Genomic DNA, 21,633 nt, shown 5'->3' with positions numbered 1-21,633 from the left:
CGATTTGAGAATGTAAAGGTTACGGGAATAAGAAAAAATATGTTTGAAGAATATGTTTTCATATGTTAAATAATTTAATTGTCTTTCATTGTTTTGGTTAGATTCAATTAACTTTTGAGGTACATTTAATGATCCACAGAAAACTTTTTGACAATTAATTAGTGATTTTTCTCTTCTGATAGGCAATGGAAAACTGCATTTGAAAAGAAAAATACACTTCATTTTTTTGTGAAAACAACAATAATTACAATAGACGCTCAAGAGTTCAAAAAAATTGTTCTTGTTTTTCTGAACTTTCGATTTGACATTGTCTGGGTTTCAAACCATGTGTTATAGCTGAGTTTAGCAATTAGAATTGTATTAGTGTTGCGAATACGATATCTTAGAATTATAAGGGAATTGCGGAGTGAATCCGTAATCACGTGAAAATTGTTATTTTTACTTAGTGGAATCGCAGTGCGAATCCGAAATAGAATTTGTCTCTGTGAATGAAGAGCGTTTACAACGGTAACTTGAATTCAGAATGTTAATCGATATTATGATTACTTATAATAAAATAAGGTGAACAAAATATGAAAAAAATTTAGTAGACTAGCGGGAACATATTTATACGTGAATAATAAAAAGTCATTATAACCTTAGTTGTAATATGCATGATATAAATCATAAAATAGAGGGTAATGGGTAATTTATAATTTAGTACACATGAGGATTTAAGGATTTCGATTTTGATATATAGATAGATATTCATATGTATCACATTTCCCCCATGACAAGAAAAATTTTAATTGTATTTAAAAGTTTATAATCAAATTAAAGAAGTGGATAAATTGGATGAACATAACGAAACTGTGACTGGAAATATGCCACGAATGTTAATTTTAAAGAACGAAAAGAAATTGAAGGGCAATTGTAGCACATGGAATGAGAAAACCCCACTAAATTTTGAATTCGCGGAGCGAATACTTTATGGAATTATGAGACGTAAATGAAGATTTGAGTGAATAAAAATAAATGCACATACAAAAGAAAATGGATACGCGGGGCGAATATATTTACAAATTGTGAATTTTAAATTGAGCAACAGTTGAAATAAATGAAATTTATCACACATACAATGAAAGTTGGATTCGCAGATCGAATACATGAAATGAAAAAGATAAAGGAGTTTAAAAGAATTTGCAGAGTTTTAATAGTTTACTAAATTTCATTCTCGGCATCCCAAACTGACAATTCTCGTTCTTGTTCGTACTCATAATACCTGATCCGGGAATCAGGTGGTGAAGTTTGCCCTATCTGAATATCTGGCCCGGGTGGAGGTGGGGTTCGTGACTGTTCAGCATCCTGAATTAATGCTACTACTGAATTTGCAGTTGTTGAACTTTTCTTCTCTTTTCTCGTTTTGCGCTTCTTTGGTTTTGCCGAGCTAGTTGATGCCAAAGTACTGGTTGGGGAGATGTCCGCGTCTGTGAAGCCGTAAAATTGAGGTCGGTTTCGTTTGCGACCTGCCTTTTGTTCTTGTTGATCGGAAGGCACGGACGGTTCCTGCCGCTCTTGTGGTGTAGGCATTGGCGGAGCGGGTACTATCGAAATTATTGGTTGCGCAGAAGTCGTTGCATTGTCAGTTGGTTCGTCTAGGGAAGCTGTGTTGCGACGACATTTAGGTTGAGGTTTTGCAGGTTTGCGGACTGTCAGGGCACGTGAGACATTTGAGCTGACCGAAGAGACGACAGAAGTGGTATCGCGATGACGGTGACGAATTTTGATCTCTCCCCTCTTTTGTTTCTTCAAATCGTTAATATGTTTTGCGATTTTCGTCTCCGTAGTCTGTTCGTATGGTGCAGGACGTCGTTGCGCATACGTCCACAAATTTGTTGATCTTTCGGCTTTGGTACCGAACTTTGCTAGGTCACTATCATGAATTTTCATGGGAGATTGCCCTGGTTCATTAATAATTGTTGTTTTAGGAGAGGATTTTGTCACAAAAAATCCAGGTTGTAAAACTTCATATAAGCCAGCGAGTTGGCGTTTCGCTCCCTTTTTGTTAGGGAGTTTCCTAGCCAGTTTGATATCGAGTAATTTTTCTGTTCGGGGAATAGGGTCCGTGAGTTTGGGATGAATTATGAACCGCGATTCCTTGTTGTCTGAATCGCGATAGCGGCGGCCTGCGTCCTGCTGTGCCCTACACATGTTTTTTATTAATGTCCAGGTCACTTCTTTCGGGGTTGACCTATCCGGCTTCGGCGAAGAAATCGTCTGCAGGAACTGTATCGGCATCTAAATAATGATTAATGATTTTATCAATAGTTAGATTTAAACTTGACGGAGTAGTACCAATATTCCGTAAAAGAGTATTTGCAGGACGACCGAAGTGAGCTTCAAACGGTGTTATCTTTGTAGTTTTTTGTTTTGTTAAACGTAAAGCTGAGACTATTTGCTTAATCGCTTTGGACGTTGAGAATGTATCTTTATTTTCAGCTTTCATACAAGATAAACGGCGTTTTATTGTTTGAATCATTCGCTCCACTAATCCAATAGCTCTATGATAGCCGACCGGGGCATCGATAATATTAATATTATTTTCATTACAGTAATTTGTAACTTGTTTACCTACTAGACAAGTTGCTTGATCTAAACGTATGGTTCGTGGAATTCCGTGAGTTTATGCATATTCTCGAAGAAATTTTAGTACATTTGCCCCATTAGCTTTTTCAAAAATTCTAACTGTCGGATACTTTGCATAACGGTCGATACATGTTAGGAAATAGACATATTTATCTTGATCGTTTATTAGCGGACCCCCAAAGTCAATCTGAATTTCTTCATTAGGTTCTTGGCAAGTTTTTTGTGGATGCCATTTAGATTTTGGTATAATAGGTTTGAGATTCTTACCAAGATCTGTACACGGAACACAATCAGAAGTTTTGGCCAAAATTTTCCTGTGCATGTATGGCCACCATGCATATTGGGAAAGAGAAATCATTCCCCAACTACCGGGCTGTGTCATGTGTATTGATTCCAATACAACCTCCTTGATTGAATTAGGTATGGCGACGCGTTGGTCGACACACAAACAGCCAGACTTTACATGGAGATCTTTCCAGAATGAGTGGACATATGGGCTGACCTCCTTGCATCGAGCCTCATCTTCTTGAATGACGGAGTCTCTGATTTCCTTCAACACCGCATCCTTGCTGGTGAGGACTGCGAGGAAGGACTTGGTGAACAGTTGATTGAGATTGTTCTCAAAAAGCTCCTCCCGAGAAAGTTCAAAGTCATGATTTTCGGGTGACGCTGAGGCTTGAGTGTTGTTGTGGCTCGTACTTGTAGTCGCTATAGGGGTTGAGTGGGTACGGAACGTCACCCGGGGAGTTTGCAGGGTTGCTGTGGGTCTGTTTTGTGATGACTCGTTTGTAGACATTGTTATATGATGTATTTTTTTGTCCTGGATTTGCGGTGGAATTACAATTTAAATTTGGCGAGTGGATTTGCGATGCGAGTGCAGTATTATTTTTAAGCAAGTGATTTGCGTGGCAATTAAAAGCAGAAATGAATTTTAAATTATAATTGTTTACTTGTGCTCGAGTAGTGAATGAATTATTTGAGGCATTTGAAATATGCGTGCTACTTTTAGCAAGTTTGCAAGAATGGACGTGCGTCTTGTTTACTTGTAATTTATGTGTGTTGGTAGTGTGCCACTTATGGAAAGGAATTTTATTTGAGTGACGGAAGAAAGATGTAATTGCGTCGCGAATGCGGGAATATGTTGCTACCTTGAATTCCTCATCATATTGAGTGATGCTTTTTGCTTTTTGATTCGGTTGGCGCGAAATGTAATCAACTAAACTAATTCTAGTGCCGGGATTGTGTTCTATATTAAAGTCGAAAGGTAAAAAACTATCAATCCATCGTGTTAATCGGCTATTGTAAGATTTATTTGAACGATGAGATTTTAAAACTGAAAGGAGTGCTCTATGATCTGTCAGGACTGTAAAATTTTTTCAAAAGATAATATTTAAAATATTCGATGGCCCAAACCACAACAAGCAATTCGAGTTCATTTATACTGTAACGTTCTTCATTATTATTAAAAAAGCGAGAAGCAAAAGCCACCGCTTTCCAACCGTCACAATCCAATTGCTCAAGCGCCGCGCCTAAGCCTTGGCGAGATGCATCGCATTTGATTCGCGTTTCCAATGTTGGGTTAAAATGGGTGTTTTCTGTGGCGTTTCCGATTACGGTTTCAATGTGCTCGAAATGTTTTTGGTGATTATCGGTCTAAATAAATTTTTCCTTTTTCTTTAATAAGGGCCGGAGAGGGTGACATATTTTAGCAAGGTTGGGAATAAATTTGCTTAAATGATGAACGCTGCCTAAGAATGATCGTAATTGTTTCAATGTTTTAGGAGCTTTAATTTCTGCAATTGCTGCTGTCTTTGATTCTATAGGTTTAACAACATTTTTGCGAAAATGTGAAACCAAGTCAATTTATCTGGTGTTTTGCGAAGTGACATCTGCTTAAATTAATTCTGAGGTAATCAGCATCAAGTTTCTGTAAGCATTTGTAGACGTATTTGAGGTGCGACTCCTTAGTACCTTTGCTAACTACAATTATGTCATCAAGAAAACAGTATGTATTAGACAAACCAACTAGTGTGTAATCCATCGCTTTTTGAAGTTCTGCCGGCATATCCGTAAGGCCATAAAATCCCGTTTTAAAGCTATACGTACCTGTTGCGTTGCCACAAATGATACTGAAATTACAATGACGTGCGTTATCCGGATGCAAGTTTAGTTAGCTATATGCATATTTCAAGTCGATCGTCAAAAAATAAACATCATCACCATGATTAGAAATGTTAATATGTTGTGAAATCGAATCGATAAGACTATCTATGTTTGGTATTTGATACTTTTTTTATGAATAGCTTTGTTCAGAACTTTGGAATCCAGGGCTAGCTTTACTGATTTGTCCTTCCTAACCGTGATTACAATTGGAGAAATAAAGTTCTCATCGGAGCATTCCTGTAATTTTTCGATATGTCGATTCTGGAAATTAGGTCAGGAAAATCAGTTGCAATTTGCTTTTTGATTGGACAGTATTCTTGATCTACCTGATTAACTGTCTTTTGATTATTAGATTGTTGAATGGAAAGGCCGAGAGCAGGAAGTAAATCTCTACCCAATAGAGAACAGTGACCATCTGTCACTACTTGAATTTCTATTGGATTCGCATACCAATTGTTGATTTGAGTTGACGTTTGGAGGATGCCTAGCGTTTGAATGGGCCCGTTGAAAGGTTTTCAATAGTTTGGGATTCGCTTCGCGTATCCACTTCAAGTTTGGATCTTGGGAAAAGATTGAATCTGCCAGTGGCTCGTTTATTATTGTACATACGCTACCCGAAACCACCAGAACATTTGTTGCTGTGTTCTCGAACACTACAGGGAGATTGACTGCTTCTACAAAAGTTGTAAAATCTGCCGAAGATACTGAAGCTGCACAATTATCTTCATCCGATGAGTAGTTTGATTCCAAATCGGGATCAAAACCAGCCGAAATTTGATTAACATCCTCAGTTTGATCATCGTTTTCAACATTATTAACCCGTGGCTTCGGTTTTTGGTAGGAGTTGGGATCTTTAGGTTTTCGACAAACCTTTGCGAAGTGGTTTTCAATACCGCAGTTATTGCATTTCTTTCCACGTGCCGGGCATCTATTGCGGTGTACTGGGGTCCAACTCATTCCACAGAAGTGACAAATTGTGGGCTTTTTCCGTGCAGATGTATTCATAGTGGATAAAGGAGTAGCATTCGCGATGCGCATCCGTTGTACTTGATTAACCGTTGAATGGAGTTCAGTTTTGTTTGCGTTCATTTTAAGTTGATTGAGGGTACCCATTTGAATGTTGATTGCTATTGCTAAGGCTTTATCAGGTTCTACCGTCTCTTTGAGAAGTTCTTTTTGGATGTCTTCATTTTGCATGTTTGCGATGAAAACGTCTCTGATAATTGTATCCCTCATTTTTCCCAGATCACAATTCTAGGAGAGTTCTTTGAGATGACCGTAGAATTTCTCAATCAGTTCCCCTTATTGCTGTTTTTGTGTAAGGAAGAGATATTGGTCGAAAGTTATATTATGGATTAGAATAAATGTTTTATTCAGAACATCCCGAAGATTTCTTGTGGTGATTTTGTCTAGGTTAACAGTCGAGCTCTTAGAATTGAATACTCGTCGCCCTTCCGTTCCCAAATTCAAGTACATCAATGAAGATGCTTTTCGATCACAACGTTGTCACAATTTATCTCCGCATAGAATGCCTACCGCCGCAATACGTTGGCAATGATTTTTCCACGCCGTCTTTGCTTGTTCGTTACGAGTGCGTCGATCTCGTTCGGATTGTGCTGTAGGATTTTCGACTGCATCTTCATATGCTGGTTCGGGGGCAGAATGACATGCTCTGGAGGGTCGGCCAAGATAAGGTCCACTACAATTCCTTCGCGAGCAAGAATTGCGAGTTTTGAGTTGCGTCCTCCAGTATTCCCATCGAAGTGGGGGCTCTAGAGTTGCCTTTTCCCAAAAGGGTTGAATTGCGAGTTGAGATTTGCCGCTGTCCTTTAATGCTGACTGCGCCATGTTATAGCTGAGTTTAGCAATAAGAATTGTATTAGTGTTGCGAATACGATATCTTAGAATTATAAGGGAATTGCGGAGTGAATCCGTAATTACGTGAAAAATGTTGTTTTTACTTTGTGGAATCGCAGTGCGAATCCGAACTAGAATTTGTTTCTGTGAGTGAAGAGCGTTTACAACGGCAACTTGAATCCAGAATGTTAAACGAGATTATGATTACTTATAATAAAATACGGTGAACAAAATATGAAATAATATAGTAGACTAGCGGGAACATATTTATACGTGAATAATAAAAAGTCATTATAGTCTTAGTTGTAATATGCATGATTTAAATCATAAACTAGAGGGTAATTTATAATTTAGTACACTAAGGATTTAAGGATTTCGATTTCGATATATAGATAGGTATTCATATGTATCACACCATGAAACAATCCATTTAATTGGTTCAATAATTTCTAAGCAATTCTGAGTTTTTCATTGTTAGCTCTCGTTAAAAGTTTGCTTCTACCTGGTAGGAGACAAAGTTCAGAAAGCTGCTCTCTTATATCAATTCACGAATTTTTTTTAAAAAAATTGAGTGTTTTATTGAAGCATAGTGTGCTACCAGCCCTACTGTTATTCACTGCATCGAGTCCCAGATATTTTCACTAATACGTTAACCCAATTTCTGTTTTTCAACAACCATTGTTATTTTTAAGAGCTTCATTGAAAAAGAATGAGAGAGAACTGGCAAAATTACATGTCTTAATTCCTTCAAAACAATTTTACTCTATTTTTTCATGAAAGAGAGAGAGAGAGAGCCAGTCGATTTTTAAGAAAATTAGATTGAAATAACCAGCGTTGAGATGGCGTTCTGTTTCATCATGAAAGTCTTTTTGAGTACGCTAACTTGTGAGGCTACTTGAAGCAATTTTTTGCCAATTATTATTAAATTTTTTAAGTCAATTTTTCTTTCAAAAACAGGACTCCTAAAGCCAGGACAGTCATTGTTTGTTAGATCCATAGATTAGTGATTTACAAACTGTCGTTAGTAATTGTTATCCAGTTCTTACCCTGAATTTGAAGTTCCCACCATAGTGCTTATACACAATAATTCTTTCAAAAACCAACAGCGGGGTGACTACTTTTAAAAAAATTGAAAGAGTTTTGGTCTCCAATTTAGTACCTGAGATATCAGCCGATTACTAAAATCTTTCAAAAGTTCTCTTAAACAGCTGTTATTGATGCTTAATAGTGCACCAAATCAGTGCTGAAAACTGTGGCTACGTTGCGCGATAAATTAAAGCCAAAAAAATGAACATAGTTAGAAATTTTGGCCTCTTTCTTTTTACTTATAATTTTAGATTTAAAAATCAGACATATCTATTTTTGTCTTTTTGACTACGTGATCCGATTGTAACAACTTTTTGATCTTTTCCGTTGCTCCCCCCCGCTCCCCCCCCCCCCCCCCAGTACGTTTTGCACCCCCCCCCCCCCCAGTACGTTTTGCACCCCCGCCCCCTCGATACAGATTACGTGTCATTACATTTTGAATTATTGTGTGGAAATAGTGCACGTGCGTTTGGGGCGGGGTTTGCAAAATAAATTGTATTTTCCAGAAAATTTTTGTAATTTTTTAAAGGTTTTGTTTTAAAATGGTAACTCCCTCTTCTGTGGGCCGCAGAAATTAAAATACTTACAAAATACATAACCGAAAATAAAATATAATATACAATCTGTTTAAAATTTCCTGAAGTCTGAATTTCAAGTTTTCATCACAAATGTTGTGTTAAGTCTTCAAACGATTCCAGATTAATTCAAAAAGTGGCATTAAATTTTTCGAGACTCTGTCCATTTTTTTCAATGCTGTCAAGTATATTTCAAAAAACTCATCCAAAATAAACACTTCTTTGCGTTTGTTTGTACTGATTGCCATTTCAGGTGAACTAAAATCAGTTGAACTAGTTTATTTTCCGCTGAGTTCACTCATATTTTGTAACGAATGTTTGTTTATTTGCTTATGTTTATGTTTAACTTGGCGAAAATGTTGAGTTAATGTTAAAGAGATCGTTTTAACCGCAAAGAACATATCAATTAAATATAACTAATTGATGGTTTTTGATATTCATTTTCGAAATGATTTGGAAAATTGGATTTATTCTGTTGATTCTGGGTGCATCTCTGGTTCTGGGAAGAAATTGGGGTTCAAGCGAGAGGACGACTCTGAGGAGGGCAAATATAAACAACATGCTGGGAGGACACTACAGGAATTGCTTTTTACCTTTTTACTACTCACAACCTTTTAAAATATCTTGCAACAACCACTTTGCTATTATAGGATATTCCTTTCTACCCTTACCCCCAACGCCGAACTCCGACGCTTATCTTGCAAGATCTTGAAAGATTCTTGCAAATGACACTTATCTTGCAAGATATTGCAAATGACGCTTATCTTGCAAGATATTGCAAATGACGCTTATCTTGCAAGATATTGCAAATGACGCTTATCTTGCAAGATTTTTGCAAATGACGCTTATCTTGCAAGATTCTTTCAAAAGACGCTTATCTTGCAAGATATTGCAAATGATGCTTATCTTGCAATATCTCGCAGATGACGCTTATCTTGAAAGATGCAAGATCAGGATGCCTATCTTGTAAGAATTTTATAAGATCTTGCAAGATAGACGTCGAAAAACTATAAAGAAAAAAGTGCACTTTTAAAGACTGATTAACTCAGAGATCATATTCTTGTATGAGTCCAATCCATTGAATGCTGCTCTCGATTCAACAAAGAAACTTTAATATCATATCTATATTTTTATAGTGCATTTGAATTACTCATTTCAAGAAAAAAAAAATTAATTAATGATTGTTTCAATGGTTCATTCTGCACAAACCAAGTGTGAATAGGTTGGTAAGCACTTAAAAAAGGTCATTAAAAGGCCTCCAGTGCCTTCCAGCTTTCGATATAAAATGTTATAATGGATATTTTGTTCCTTAAATGAGACTTTTCTGCGACCCCCTTCATTTTGAGTTAATATTAGGTAGCATGTACCACAAAACCAACTACAAGTAATAAACAGAGTAAGAGAACATATAGTCCCCGCCGAAAAGTCAATAATACGTTTTCTGCTGCAATAACATAACGTTTTTACTGTTTAATTATTTACCAGGCAAGAATAAGGTTGACGCTTATATTGCAAGATTCTTTCATAGCCTACTTCTATCTTGCAATATCTTACAAGATAGCCGTCCTGTAATGCAACGCTTTGTGACCTAAGAAATCAGAACAAGTGTCAGATAATGACTCCTTCTTGAAAATGTAAAATAAAAAATTTAGACCCAAATTCTCTCGAGCTGCCTGCCTTCTTCAATTCTTTTTAAAATCAGTGTAAATGACGTTGAAACTTTCATTTGAAAATTATATTTGCAGAATATAATAATTTAAATTCTGGCAAATTATTGACAACATGTGAATATTTAACCATTTTTCTGAACTTACATGTTTGCAAACTAAAAAACAATCTCCAATTATGGTCATTTCACAGGTAAATTACAGGGCCATAAAATTTTGTCCCATTAAACAGTTTTTAACGAGGATTAATACATAAATACCTCACGTTATACATTATACCCACGTGCACGACTTAAAATAGTGCAATAGTTGGACGAAAGCTGAAGCTCTGAAGATAATCTATCTCTAAAAAAAGAGATCCGGTCAGGATTTTGAACTACTAAAAAATATACGCCCTTCATATATATGTATATACATATATATATATATATATATATATATATATATATATATATATATATATATATATTAATGTTTAATAAAGCATGCATAAATATTAGATCTCATTATTTCTCCTTTTTATTCTCTTTATTTGTATATTTGGATACCCCCAAGACATCTATTGCACGTCTTTTAGTTAAAACAAACTCTTAAACTCAAGCAAGAGCTCTGAAGCAATTCTTCTGTGACTACTTTTTTGTGTTCCTTTTTTGCAGTCCTGACCGGAAATTCTACGTGCGCGTCTTTGTTCAGCTGCAGTCGGATGATGTTATGGATAGGGTGCTTGGAATCAGAAACAGGTCATGCGGGGGTGCTCTGATCGGGGAGGGGTGGGTTCTCACGGCAGCTTCTTGTATCACCGGGTCAGTTTTGACAGAAAGTGAGTTGCAACCTAGGTCTGTCATCGACCCTAACAATTTGTTTAGTTCAAATTTGTCTAACTCTTTGTATCATCAAATCCGAATAACCGAATGTTATAAAACATGTACTTGTTGAGAAAGTTGTGAACTGACAAAATGAAAAGATCAGCAAATTTTCATATTTTGCATGTCCTTTTTCTTAGAAGTAAAATCAGTTTTCTGGAAATATTGATGATCAAAATTACATTTACAGTTTTCAACTTTTAAGAGCTTATTTTTCACAAACAGCTAGTTTTCAGTATTACGCTACGCCAATCGTCATCAGCGCTAAATTATGCAAACCTTGTTTGTTCATAAAGCTTATTCAAAAACAAAATTCGAGTTCACGTGCGCTAAAGGAGAGGGGGATCTTTTCCATCTGTGCCCCCAGTAACAGAGAACGTGCCACTAAATAGTGAATAATTGTGTATAAATTTGGCACGTGAGTCAGGGGGTGCAAATAATAAGCGCCCACAAAGCTGGGGGACAGAAACGGAAAAGATTCTTAGGGTGTTATGGGAACAAACAATTTTTTTTGCTTTTTTGTTAATATAACTTTGATCTACTGTTCTTTTTACAGTTGACGAGATCAATGTAGAAATACGCAACTTTGCTGACAAGGAGAGCCAGGGCCAAAACTACTCAGTCGAACACAAATACATTCATCTCGGGTAAAGTGACCAGTTTTGGCTATAATAACTCTTAAATTCTTAATTGACCTGTTCTGTTGCTAGCTTCTAACCACACACCTGGACAACTATAATGAGCGGTCTTTCCTATTACAGCCCCCAGCTTAGGGGTCAAGCAATGTTTAACCCCCGCCCCCAATTTCTGTTAATGTATAATCTGTGCTATATATTCCCTGGGATGGGCTGCACTGGGGTTGCGAAGATTCGTATTAAAGTTGCTTCAATCAAACAATAAAAAAATATGAAGTTTTGAATACACTCATTTTCCCTAATTATGATCGTTGATAGCAAGCATTTCTGTGAATGCTCACAAATGACATTGAAAAGTGATTTTTCACAAAAAACATTCATTTCGTGGATAATGTTCGAAAAATCGAGTGTACATACTCCATTCTGTCGGGCTCTGTTACGACCCATGTACTAAGATTAGTGTTCTAAGCGTATGTAGAAACAGGTGAAACTGAGCCAATCCAGTTAAGTTTTGCTTCAAATTACCCCTTTCCCATGGAGACAGTATCTAATTACCTAAGTGAATGATACAAGATTATTTTCAGAAGTTTAATTCTCGATATTAATTGTGGTTTAAGAATAGTTATTGGAAGGCCGCCGTATTTGCCGACAGTGTTTTTAGCCCAAAACCAAAAAATAAAAAAATAACAACAATTAATGTAAAATGCGCTACTAGATTTATTCTGAAGCTCTGATTGGCAGATTTAAAACGGTATATCATAGGCAGGCAATTATACTTATGCTATCGACTAGCGCAACGAAGATCCAGACATGGTTGCACCCACCCTTCCCACACTAGAGAGTGCGGCCACGGATAAGCCGAGTGGAGCACAGCTCGACAGAACACCAAAGATAATGGTCCAACGAACTGCTGATTTGTCGACCACTGAAGTTTTTTGGCCGATAATGATAAACTGTCGGCTGAGTTTCTCAATTCTTCTTTTTCGGTTAAACGCTCTGTCGGCCAACTTTATTGAACCCAACTAGTGGTTTCCAATTTAACAGGACTGTAGACAAGAACAATAAAGTATTTGAATTTTGTCTCAAACTATTACTAATTGAACTCGGGCAATAAAGTTTTAGGCTCTTTACATGCTCAGGATCTTTTCAACAAGTGTCTCCCCTTTTTGGCTCCTAGTACAGAATTGCCCCACCACTCTCTGTGCTAACTTTACCAAAATATTATTTGGCCTCTAGTTTAGATAGCGAATATCAGTTCAAGTGCAATAGCTGACCGACGTTCACGGTCATAACACTGTGGGAAGTAATCTGGAAATCACGTGTTGGTTAACGCGGCGAAGCCCCGACGCGCGTGAAGCGCGCTCACCGAGTCAAAAGTTGGCAGTTCTTTTCGCTTTGTTTTCCAATTTGGCTACCCGGAGCTTGGTGGCAGAGCACATAAGCACTGAATCATGACAAAAATTATTCTGTTTTTTCGCCTTCCCATTACTCTGTTCATGTCCCACTTTACAATTTATAGTCTGAATTTTATCTTATTTGAAGAGTCATCTTATGCGCATAACAAAATTCATGCACTGGTATTCATCTGCGCATGATTAGTTGCGCGCTGCCTCTCATATGCGAAGAGTTAATTTTAGAATGTTTGCGTTATGTTCAGCTTCATTCGCGTTCATTCGGAGATAATTACCCGCGTTCATTTACATAAGTGGGCAATTTACCGCTCTCTCTCTCTCTCTCCCTCTCTGTCTCTCTCTCTCGCTCTCTCCTCTGTAAACAAATCGAATAGTGAAATTGTACTTTTTGGTGAAATATGAATTCATGCTCTCATGAATATAAAACATTTAACATTTTGAAATAAATTCAAAGGAAAAAAATGAATTGAATCATTCAGTTTTTATATTCTCAGTTTGAAATTGAGTTTGAAGCCATTTAGTGTAATTTTTCGACAATCGAAAATTTCTGGAAAATATTGGAAAATATATATCTTACATGAGCTCCAGACCCCTGACTGAGGACACCAATGTACTCGCCCTTGTCCAAAAACAGAGTCAGTTTTAGCCCAAACTCTTTGACAATTTTTGAGTGGGGGTGGAATCTGGAGGTCAAATCCGGAGGTCAGAATCTGGAGGTTGAATCCGTAGGTCAGAATCTGGAAGTCGAATCCGGAGTTCAGAAGCTGGAGGTTGAGCGCACTCCTCTTTGCCGGAGATGAATTGCGATGGACGTCGGTCTCTAACTTCGGTCAAAGTGATCGGACAGGCTCGGACGGGTTGGTAGCCGCCTAAAAAATGGGAAACTGAAATGGAAAACTCAATTGCTCTGTGAGTCAAAATTACATCAGTAACAAATTAATTCAGATTTGTTGCTATTCATAATCATTCGCGCCGCTTATTAAGCATCATCTCGGTTCGCCCCCAATCAACCCCCCCCCCCCGCGCACACACGCACATACACTATCACCCAAAGATACATCTTAGCATAAAAAAACAGGTTGCGAACTGATTATCCTGTCTCAATGTTACAACAAAAACCTAAAATGAACCAGTGGCGAATGTTTTAGGATTTTCAAATTTAATTACATGTCAAAATGAATCAAAACAGAGTCATCAACTTCAACAGAAGTATTCCTAAAAACATAACAACATAGAAAATATCAGCAAAAAGAAGCATATCTATGTGGAAAAGTTTTTATGCAAACTTTTTATTTATACTATACTTAATCCTTCAGTTTTTGAGAATATCTTAAAATTCGCTTATCGAAGTTTAGGGAACGGGAATATTCACATCTCTCTAAAGTGCTCCTCGTTAGCAGACTGGGTAGCCACCGGCAGACCAATTATTATCACCTGTAAGTATAACTTATAACTAAAAATAGGAAATGGTTGACTAAGGAGGGTGGGGGGGGGACTGATGGAGTCAAACGTTTAAAATTAAGAACCACTGCAATTCAAAAATTTTTGGTTCGCTGCAAATTGGAACTTCGTCAAAACTGTTATAATGGTAAAATCAATCAACTCAATAGTTGATTTCACCTAGTTAGATAAAAATTAAAGTTTGTTAACTGCGAATCATCTAGCGCTTTTAAATTTTCGAAATTTCATTCAAAAAATGCTTCCACTATTCTCTTTCGATAAATACAACTAAGCACATCAATGGAGCAACCAGTTTAAGCAGCTGTAAATTCTTATTAATTGGAAAATAATGTCTTACATGAGCTCCGGATCCCTGACTGAGGACACCAATGTACTCGCCCTCGTCCAAAAACAGAGTCAGTTTTAGCCCAAATTCTTTGACAGTTTTTGAGTGGGGGTGGAATCTGGAGGTCAAATCCGGAGGTCAGAATCTGGAGGTAGAATCTGTAGGTCAGAATCTGGAAGTCGAATCCGGAGGTCAGAATCTGGAGGTCGAATCCGTAGGTCAGAATCTGGAGGTCGAAACCGGAGGTCAGAATCTGGAGGTCGTTCCAGTTGATCGCACTCCTGTTTGACGGAGATGAATTGCAATGGACGTTGGTCTCGAACTTCGGTCAAAGTGATCGGTGTCTTTATGGGAAAATACTGCCGGCAACAGCAACAAGTTGGATAAAAAGGAACCAGGAATCATTCAAATTCTCTGAAATATTAAATACGAAGGCAGAAGACATTCTAAAACAAACAACTTAGGAATATTAAAACACATAAATGTTTCACATATTAAAAAAGAACAGATCAGAAAGAAGAGGAAAGACAGGAATAAGTTAAACCAAATTATCAATTAAAATTGTTAAGAACGAGAAGAATCTGATGCTTGTTTACACAAAACTGAAGAGCCTGCTTGGTTATTGTGAGCTCTCTGAATATGCCTGCTAAAGTTTGAAGAATATATAGTTGAAATTTGCAGAACCGACACCGCTTACTGTCAACAGATTTTTCACGAATGCGCGCAATGTGGCGCTTAAGGAGATAATTGTCTTTCGTCGAATAGTTGCAGGAATTGCAGTGAAACTTCCTTTTTCCGCCGGCAACTGTAGCTCGTCTTCTAACACGCTCCTCCACTTTGACTAAATCGGCGATTCCGTGGCAAAATCCCGTCGAGGGTTCAACGAGAGCGAGTACGACCAGCGCTCTATCAACTTGTTGAACGACTGACCCATGAATCAACAACTTAACGTTCAACTTCTCGACAACTGACTCATTTTCCATCTTCACTGACTCATTTTCCAACTTCACTTTCACCTTTTTCTCATGATGTTCCTACTTCACTGACTCATTTTCCAATTTCACTTTCACCTTTTCCTTATGATTTTCCAACTTCACTGACTCATTTTCCAACTTCACTTCCATGATAAACGACAGACTACTCACTTTTACGCACACAATTCACAAGAGGTAAAAACAATTTTCAATCAATCTGAAAAACACAACATATGATGAGCATTGAGTCTACTATTCAAACACTGGAAAAAGATAAACTGAAATAGACTGATAAACAAACACTGGGATTGTCACCCACGGGCGAAGTTCGAAGCTTTTGCTACTACTACTAATACACCACAACTAGTTCTGACTCGCACATCAAACTCCGCCTCCGCCTCCACCTCCACCTCCACCTCCGACCCCCGCCTCCACCTCCGCTTCCGACCCCCGCATCCACCTCCGCCTCCGACCCCCGCCTCCACCTCCGAACTCCGCTTTCACCGCACAGACGTAAATACACCAATATATGGTATAGTTGGAGCTAGAATAGCTTTTTTGGGTATCGCCATATTAAAAGTTTCAAGCATGATGTCAATTATTCGAAATTTTCAAAACTTGCTATGTTCTTTGTATGTACAGTCTGATGATGTGAAACGTTCTGTGCTGTTTTCACCAATAACGTATATTACGCTGCGAAGAAAAGGGACAGACTGGGATGTTTCTTAATCAACTCTGGGCAGACTGGCAGAAATAAATACACTTCTATTTGACTGGTTCAGTAATGGTTACTATTGAAAGTCGATGGTACAGCGCTGAAACTCACTGTAAGCAAGGTCCGGGAAATTAACATAGCATGGCCTATTTTGTTCGACTACGTACAACTATGCCGACGTAATAGTATGCCGACATTTAAGAGTGCCGAAAGTGAAACTTATTTCAACAGTGCCGAAAACATGAAAAGAGTCTATCTGTGAATTCAAAAGCATCTAAAGCAAATCTAAAAAACTTTCAGGGTGCGCTGATCACATGTTCGGTTGTGATATATTCATATCTAGTCCCATGGGCCGCTGAGGCATGGCCATTGCCCGCAATTACTTATGTTTTTTAATGTTTGTCTTTCTGCAGTTTTCTTTTACTAATAAACAATAAGTTTTATAAGAATGCCGAAATTGGTTCTCGATTGTGATTGGCCGATAATTTTTTCCGTCATCTCCGTAAAATGACGTGATTGGTTGAGAAAATTATCAAGATAAAAATTGAATAAATATTTGGCATTCTTATAATCGGCGTAGTATTACGTCGGCATAGTTGAACGTCACCTTTTTGTTCTATTCAGTTTAACATAGTATGCGCATACTTGGATGTTATTAGTAGTCGCTGATTGGTCAATAAACAACTCTCTTCAATTCTATTCAAGAATAGCCCCCCTTTTTGCAAAAGGGGGCAATTGTGGAAAAGATCCAATGCTCAAAATGGCTTCGTTTAAAAAAACGCCAGATTTATTGAAATTTGTTTTTTTTTCGGACGTATTTTGCGCCGCGTAATTTTTTACAAACGGGAAAATTTCCAAAATTCCTCTTTTCGTTTTCAGCTTTAACCCAAGAAATCACCAGAGTGACATCGCCCTTCTTCGCCTAGAAGAGGATGTCGGCAAGGGTCGATTCCTACCCCCGTGTGTCTACAACGCACCTTTCGGGTCTATGCTAGCGAGTTGTACGATGGGATCCATGTTGGCCAATTTTCCAGATTTAACTGCGAGTAGACTCCGTGAAGGCTATTTTGACGAGGCTCCTTTCAAATGTCGCGAGGATTCTGTATGTGTTACACCACTTTTTGAGGTATTGATTTCCGCAAACACCAAAAGTCGGTTTTTGGAAATTTTATTTATTTATTTAGATTATTTAAGTAAGAATGACAAGTCATACAAAGAGATAACGAAAGAGGAACATGTCATTGTTAATCTTTCTTAGAAATGTTGCCAAGATCTTGTTTCTTGACAGCCATACAAAGAACTTGCAAGTTCGTACATATCCTGATGTTTTCTTGGTAAGTACCATGGCAAGATCTTGACAAGATTTACCAAGATTTAGTATGTTTCATACCAAGGTGTACCAAGTTTCAGTTCACTGGGGGGGGGCCTTTCTGATTACAACCCCCCCCCCCCCTCCATTTCCCTTTATATAATTGCCATGATTGGGGGTAGTATGGTTTATATATCCATGGGGGGGTTATAATAGGAAAGACACGAAAGGGCAATTTCGTTTCCCTCCCCTCAGCGGCAGTGGTTTTCATGGCCAAAAGCAAAACTATTTACTCCAGTTGAAAATATCCTGCGTCTCACGAGATTATTATTTTGAGGTCTTACAACCAAAGTTGAGGGCCAGAATTAAATAGTCTCTGATCAGATAGTCTCTGACAAAAGTGACCTCTGATCAGACATTCAGATCGAGGTGACGTTTGATCAGACTATCGTGCGCTGGAAACTCTCTCTGCGCTCGAAAAAGTCCTCTGAGCAGACCAGTTTGCGCTCAAATTCACCTCTGATTAGAGTCACACGCGCTCGAATTTGTCTGTTCAGAAAATGGTAGTAGTAAGATAATAGGGTACTAAGATGGGGGGTTATCCTTCGAATTAATACGTGTGATAATAGGGGGTTATCTTTGACGGCGCTACATGTAAAACATTTGACTACGGCCGTGCATGGGTGATACATGTAAACTAGCTTTCTTCCGCCTTTATTCCTTTCCTTTTGCGCCTTTCTCCGGTTTGTTAGATTTGTAAGAAAAGATTGAATTGAAACCAAACCAAACACTCAAAACAAAATTAATATATACACTGTGTATTACTACACGCAGTTTCACCAAAATGGCATGCAATTAAAATGGCAATAGCGCCGTCTTATTTTGCGTGCTGGTTCTTTTTCTTCGCTGCTGCTTGCTTCTTCAGCTTCAAAAATTATGAAGGGGTTGTCAGAAGAGGAGCTTTCACTGGAACTGGCGTCAATGTCTGCAATATCGTCACTCTCAATATCAGATTCAGTTATCTGCTCAGTTACTACTAAACCCGGGTCGGGAGTTTCCCAAGAGCTGGTGGTGGAGGCTGGCACTGAGAGAGCGACTGTTGAGGAAGTTTGAGATACTACAAAATCGTTATCCCATTCTGGACTAGAGCTGAGAAGTAATTCTGCGTAACTGTCATTATCCCACTGAATATAATCACTACCCCAATCAATTTCATCGACACCACAATCAACGGTCTCATAACGTCCGAAGGGTAGAGTTTTTGTACCGCAGGGTAGAATATACCGTTTGTTATCAAACGCTGAAAGGCATATTTTGTTGGCAGTAACAGTTTCCAATACATGATGATCGGAGATTATTCGTGTGTTTTCAGTGCGAAACACGTTTCCTGTCATCAGTGTGCTCAAGAAATCATCATGCCGGAGACGTTGTTGAGCGGCCTTTGTTACTCCTTTAGCCGAAAGTTTTCGACAACTTAAAGAGAAAAAAAGCCTTTAATCAAATTTTTAAATGTTTATCAACCCCTATGTATATAATAATGAAACTAATACCATTCAGAAGCCTACTAACAACCTTTGTAATTAAAAGATAGAACTAACATGCTTTAGAATAAACAAAGAATATTTACTTTTTGAGAGTATTGAGTATAATTTCGGCTTTAAACATACAAACTCCGTAATAAAATCTCCCGCAAATTCGTCCTTAAACTTGAGGACTACCTGTTTATTTTCTGAACTGTACAAATAGTGATCGTTCGGATAATTGGAGAACTCGAATTCGCTAACAACTGAAGCTGGCTTTCTGGCTAATTCCTCATAAAAGTCTGTACTCCGGATTTTATATAGTAAACTATCCGTGTCACCATATGACAAACGACAATCAAAATGAGCGCGCATTGTGTATTAATGGAAATTGTACATTTGATACTTGGCCAGATCAAGTATAGTTGCTACAATTATTGTTGGGGTATTCCAATAAATCTTTCTGGCGTGGAAAGACAATGCGGCCAGGTTACCTCCGAATATCATGAACCAATCAAACTCGAACTTTGAAATGGAACTCAGAACTTGATCAGCATCCCGCGAAATGGTAAGGTTACTTCGTCTGCGTTTAGATTCGCAATTCTTACCATATACTGCATTGTTCATGAGCTTATAAAAGTTTTCTTCGAATTTTTTGCTAGCGGCTTGACGTTTATTACTGTTGAGTGAAGTATAGGGTGCTAACCAATTCGCTTGTTTGAACTGTAGGACACGGTGTACTTTTGCAACAATTAACCCAAGACTAACATATAATTTGAGAAGTTTGTAATGCAATACATAGTTCTTTTTGTCGAACAGCGTCTGAAGCAATTTTTTAACCTTCGAGCTGGATAATCTGTGTTCTTCTTTTAGCTCCAGTTGATATTGGCCCAACCTCTCACCTTGAACAATTTCTTTGGTAGGGGCAAGTGGTCATCGTGTAAGTCAACAGGGTAACTTAAGTCTACTTCAAGAAAAAAACCAACTGAAGCGTCGTTAGGGGTATTGAGGATTTCGTTAAGGGTAATTTCTACGTTGAAGGCGAATTCCCCCACTGGTAGCATGTCCATCTGCATGACACCTCCATAGAGATTATTTGCGTCTACACAGAGAGCAAAAGTTGACTCCTCAGAAGGCCTGTATTCTGATATGTACTTATTATTTGCAACAAAATGACGCTCCTCGTAAACAGATGTTACTCCTCCTCATATTGCTGGTTCAATCATGTCCAAATTTTCTCGTTCTGTCATCAGCTTAATGTTTGCCTTGCATATTTTTAGTGACGCTTTTTTGACATATTGGGTAGAGTGTAGAAATGCATGCAGTCGAGTTTGTATGTACGAAAACTAAGTTCACGGTGAAACTCAAATACACAGGCTAATAATGCACAGTCCAGTTTAAGGTATGCGTCATGATAGTCTTGTAAAGTTTTGCACCCCAGTAACTTCCACATCTGGTTCGCATGACTTAAATTTTCTCCACTAACAGCCAATTGTCCGCCTTCTAAAGTGTTGCGCCATTCTGAGATGGGTGGTAGACAATCCTCAGAAAACTTTGTACGATCACATACATAAGAATAAGGATAATATCCTTTTTGTTTGAGTAAGTGTTCGTTTGATTCGGAAACCGAGGGGAACATTGCTTTCATGATATCGAAATGTGTGTCAGACAAAATTTCCACCAGTTTTTCCAGCGAACTGTTCATCATTTTGTACGAATCGATGAATCTTAAATACTCGTACATTTTTTGGGTTCTTCCTTCTTGAGTTGTAATAGTATCAATCAGAACTCCGAATGTCATTGATATGTATTTCTCATCTGTTGACGGAATGACTTTTATTTTTGTGGTAGACTCACAGTCGTTCAGAGCCAGACAAGTATGATGTAAGTCATAGTTTTGTATGTTATGACCGATCACAGGCGTAAAATTGACATATCGTCTCAATCGATTACAATTTACGTGTGCCCAGCCCAAGAATTGGCCACTAAATGACAGTGGTCTAAACCTATGCTCTCTTCAGGGTCAAGCTCGCTGTCAAGTGGTTCTTCGCATATCCAACAGTGTGTAGCGCTATTTTTGTCCAACTTTCTACGATTTCCGTTGTAGAAAAGAAACTGTTTTTTGCGTTCATGTATGTTCCTTGCTAATGCAGCATTCGAACAAAATTGCCCATTGAATCTTCTGAGCTGTCCACATGATGAAACTAGGGAACATTTGATTGATGATCAACAACTGCCAAAGCAAATTCACATGGCTTGTGCTTTTCAATCACGCGTGTTGACGATTGGTCAGTTGCTGCATCGCATCCAGCGACGGGTAGGAGAAAAGATTCAAAGTCAAAATAAATGACCAGAGGAACAAACCGCGTGGCTGAAAAATTTGACAACTTGTATTCATTTTTATCTGGTGATGGCATTTGAATAACTGCAGGGGCATTTAGATAGC

At 38.0% G+C, this 21,633-nt stretch overlaps 1 protein-coding gene across 2 annotated transcripts in view; it reads left to right on the top strand.

Annotated features, from left to right (window-relative positions):
- The first annotated feature begins 10,613 nt into the window (after positions 1–10,613).
- Positions 10,614–21,633, top strand: part of LOC142354257 (kallikrein-6-like) — a 31,138-nt gene continuing 20,118 nt past the window's right edge. For both annotated transcript variants that reach the window (XM_075406517.1, XM_075406516.1), the window contains exons 1-3: positions 10,614–10,793; positions 11,393–11,483; positions 17,238–17,484. In XM_075406517.1, the coding sequence (XP_075262632.1) occupies positions 10,685–10,793; positions 11,393–11,483; positions 17,238–17,484 (447 nt within the window). In that variant the 5' untranslated portion in view covers positions 10,614–10,684. The remainder of the gene's footprint in view (positions 10,794–11,392; positions 11,484–17,237; positions 17,485–21,633) is intronic.

The sequence above is a fragment of the Convolutriloba macropyga genome, chromosome 15, assembly GCF_964194025.1.
Source record: "Convolutriloba macropyga chromosome 15, txConMacr16.3, whole genome shotgun sequence".
In the NCBI taxonomy this organism is placed as follows: domain Eukaryota; kingdom Metazoa; phylum Xenacoelomorpha; order Acoela; family Convolutidae; genus Convolutriloba; species Convolutriloba macropyga.
This window is presented reverse-complemented; position numbering and strand designations above follow the sequence as displayed.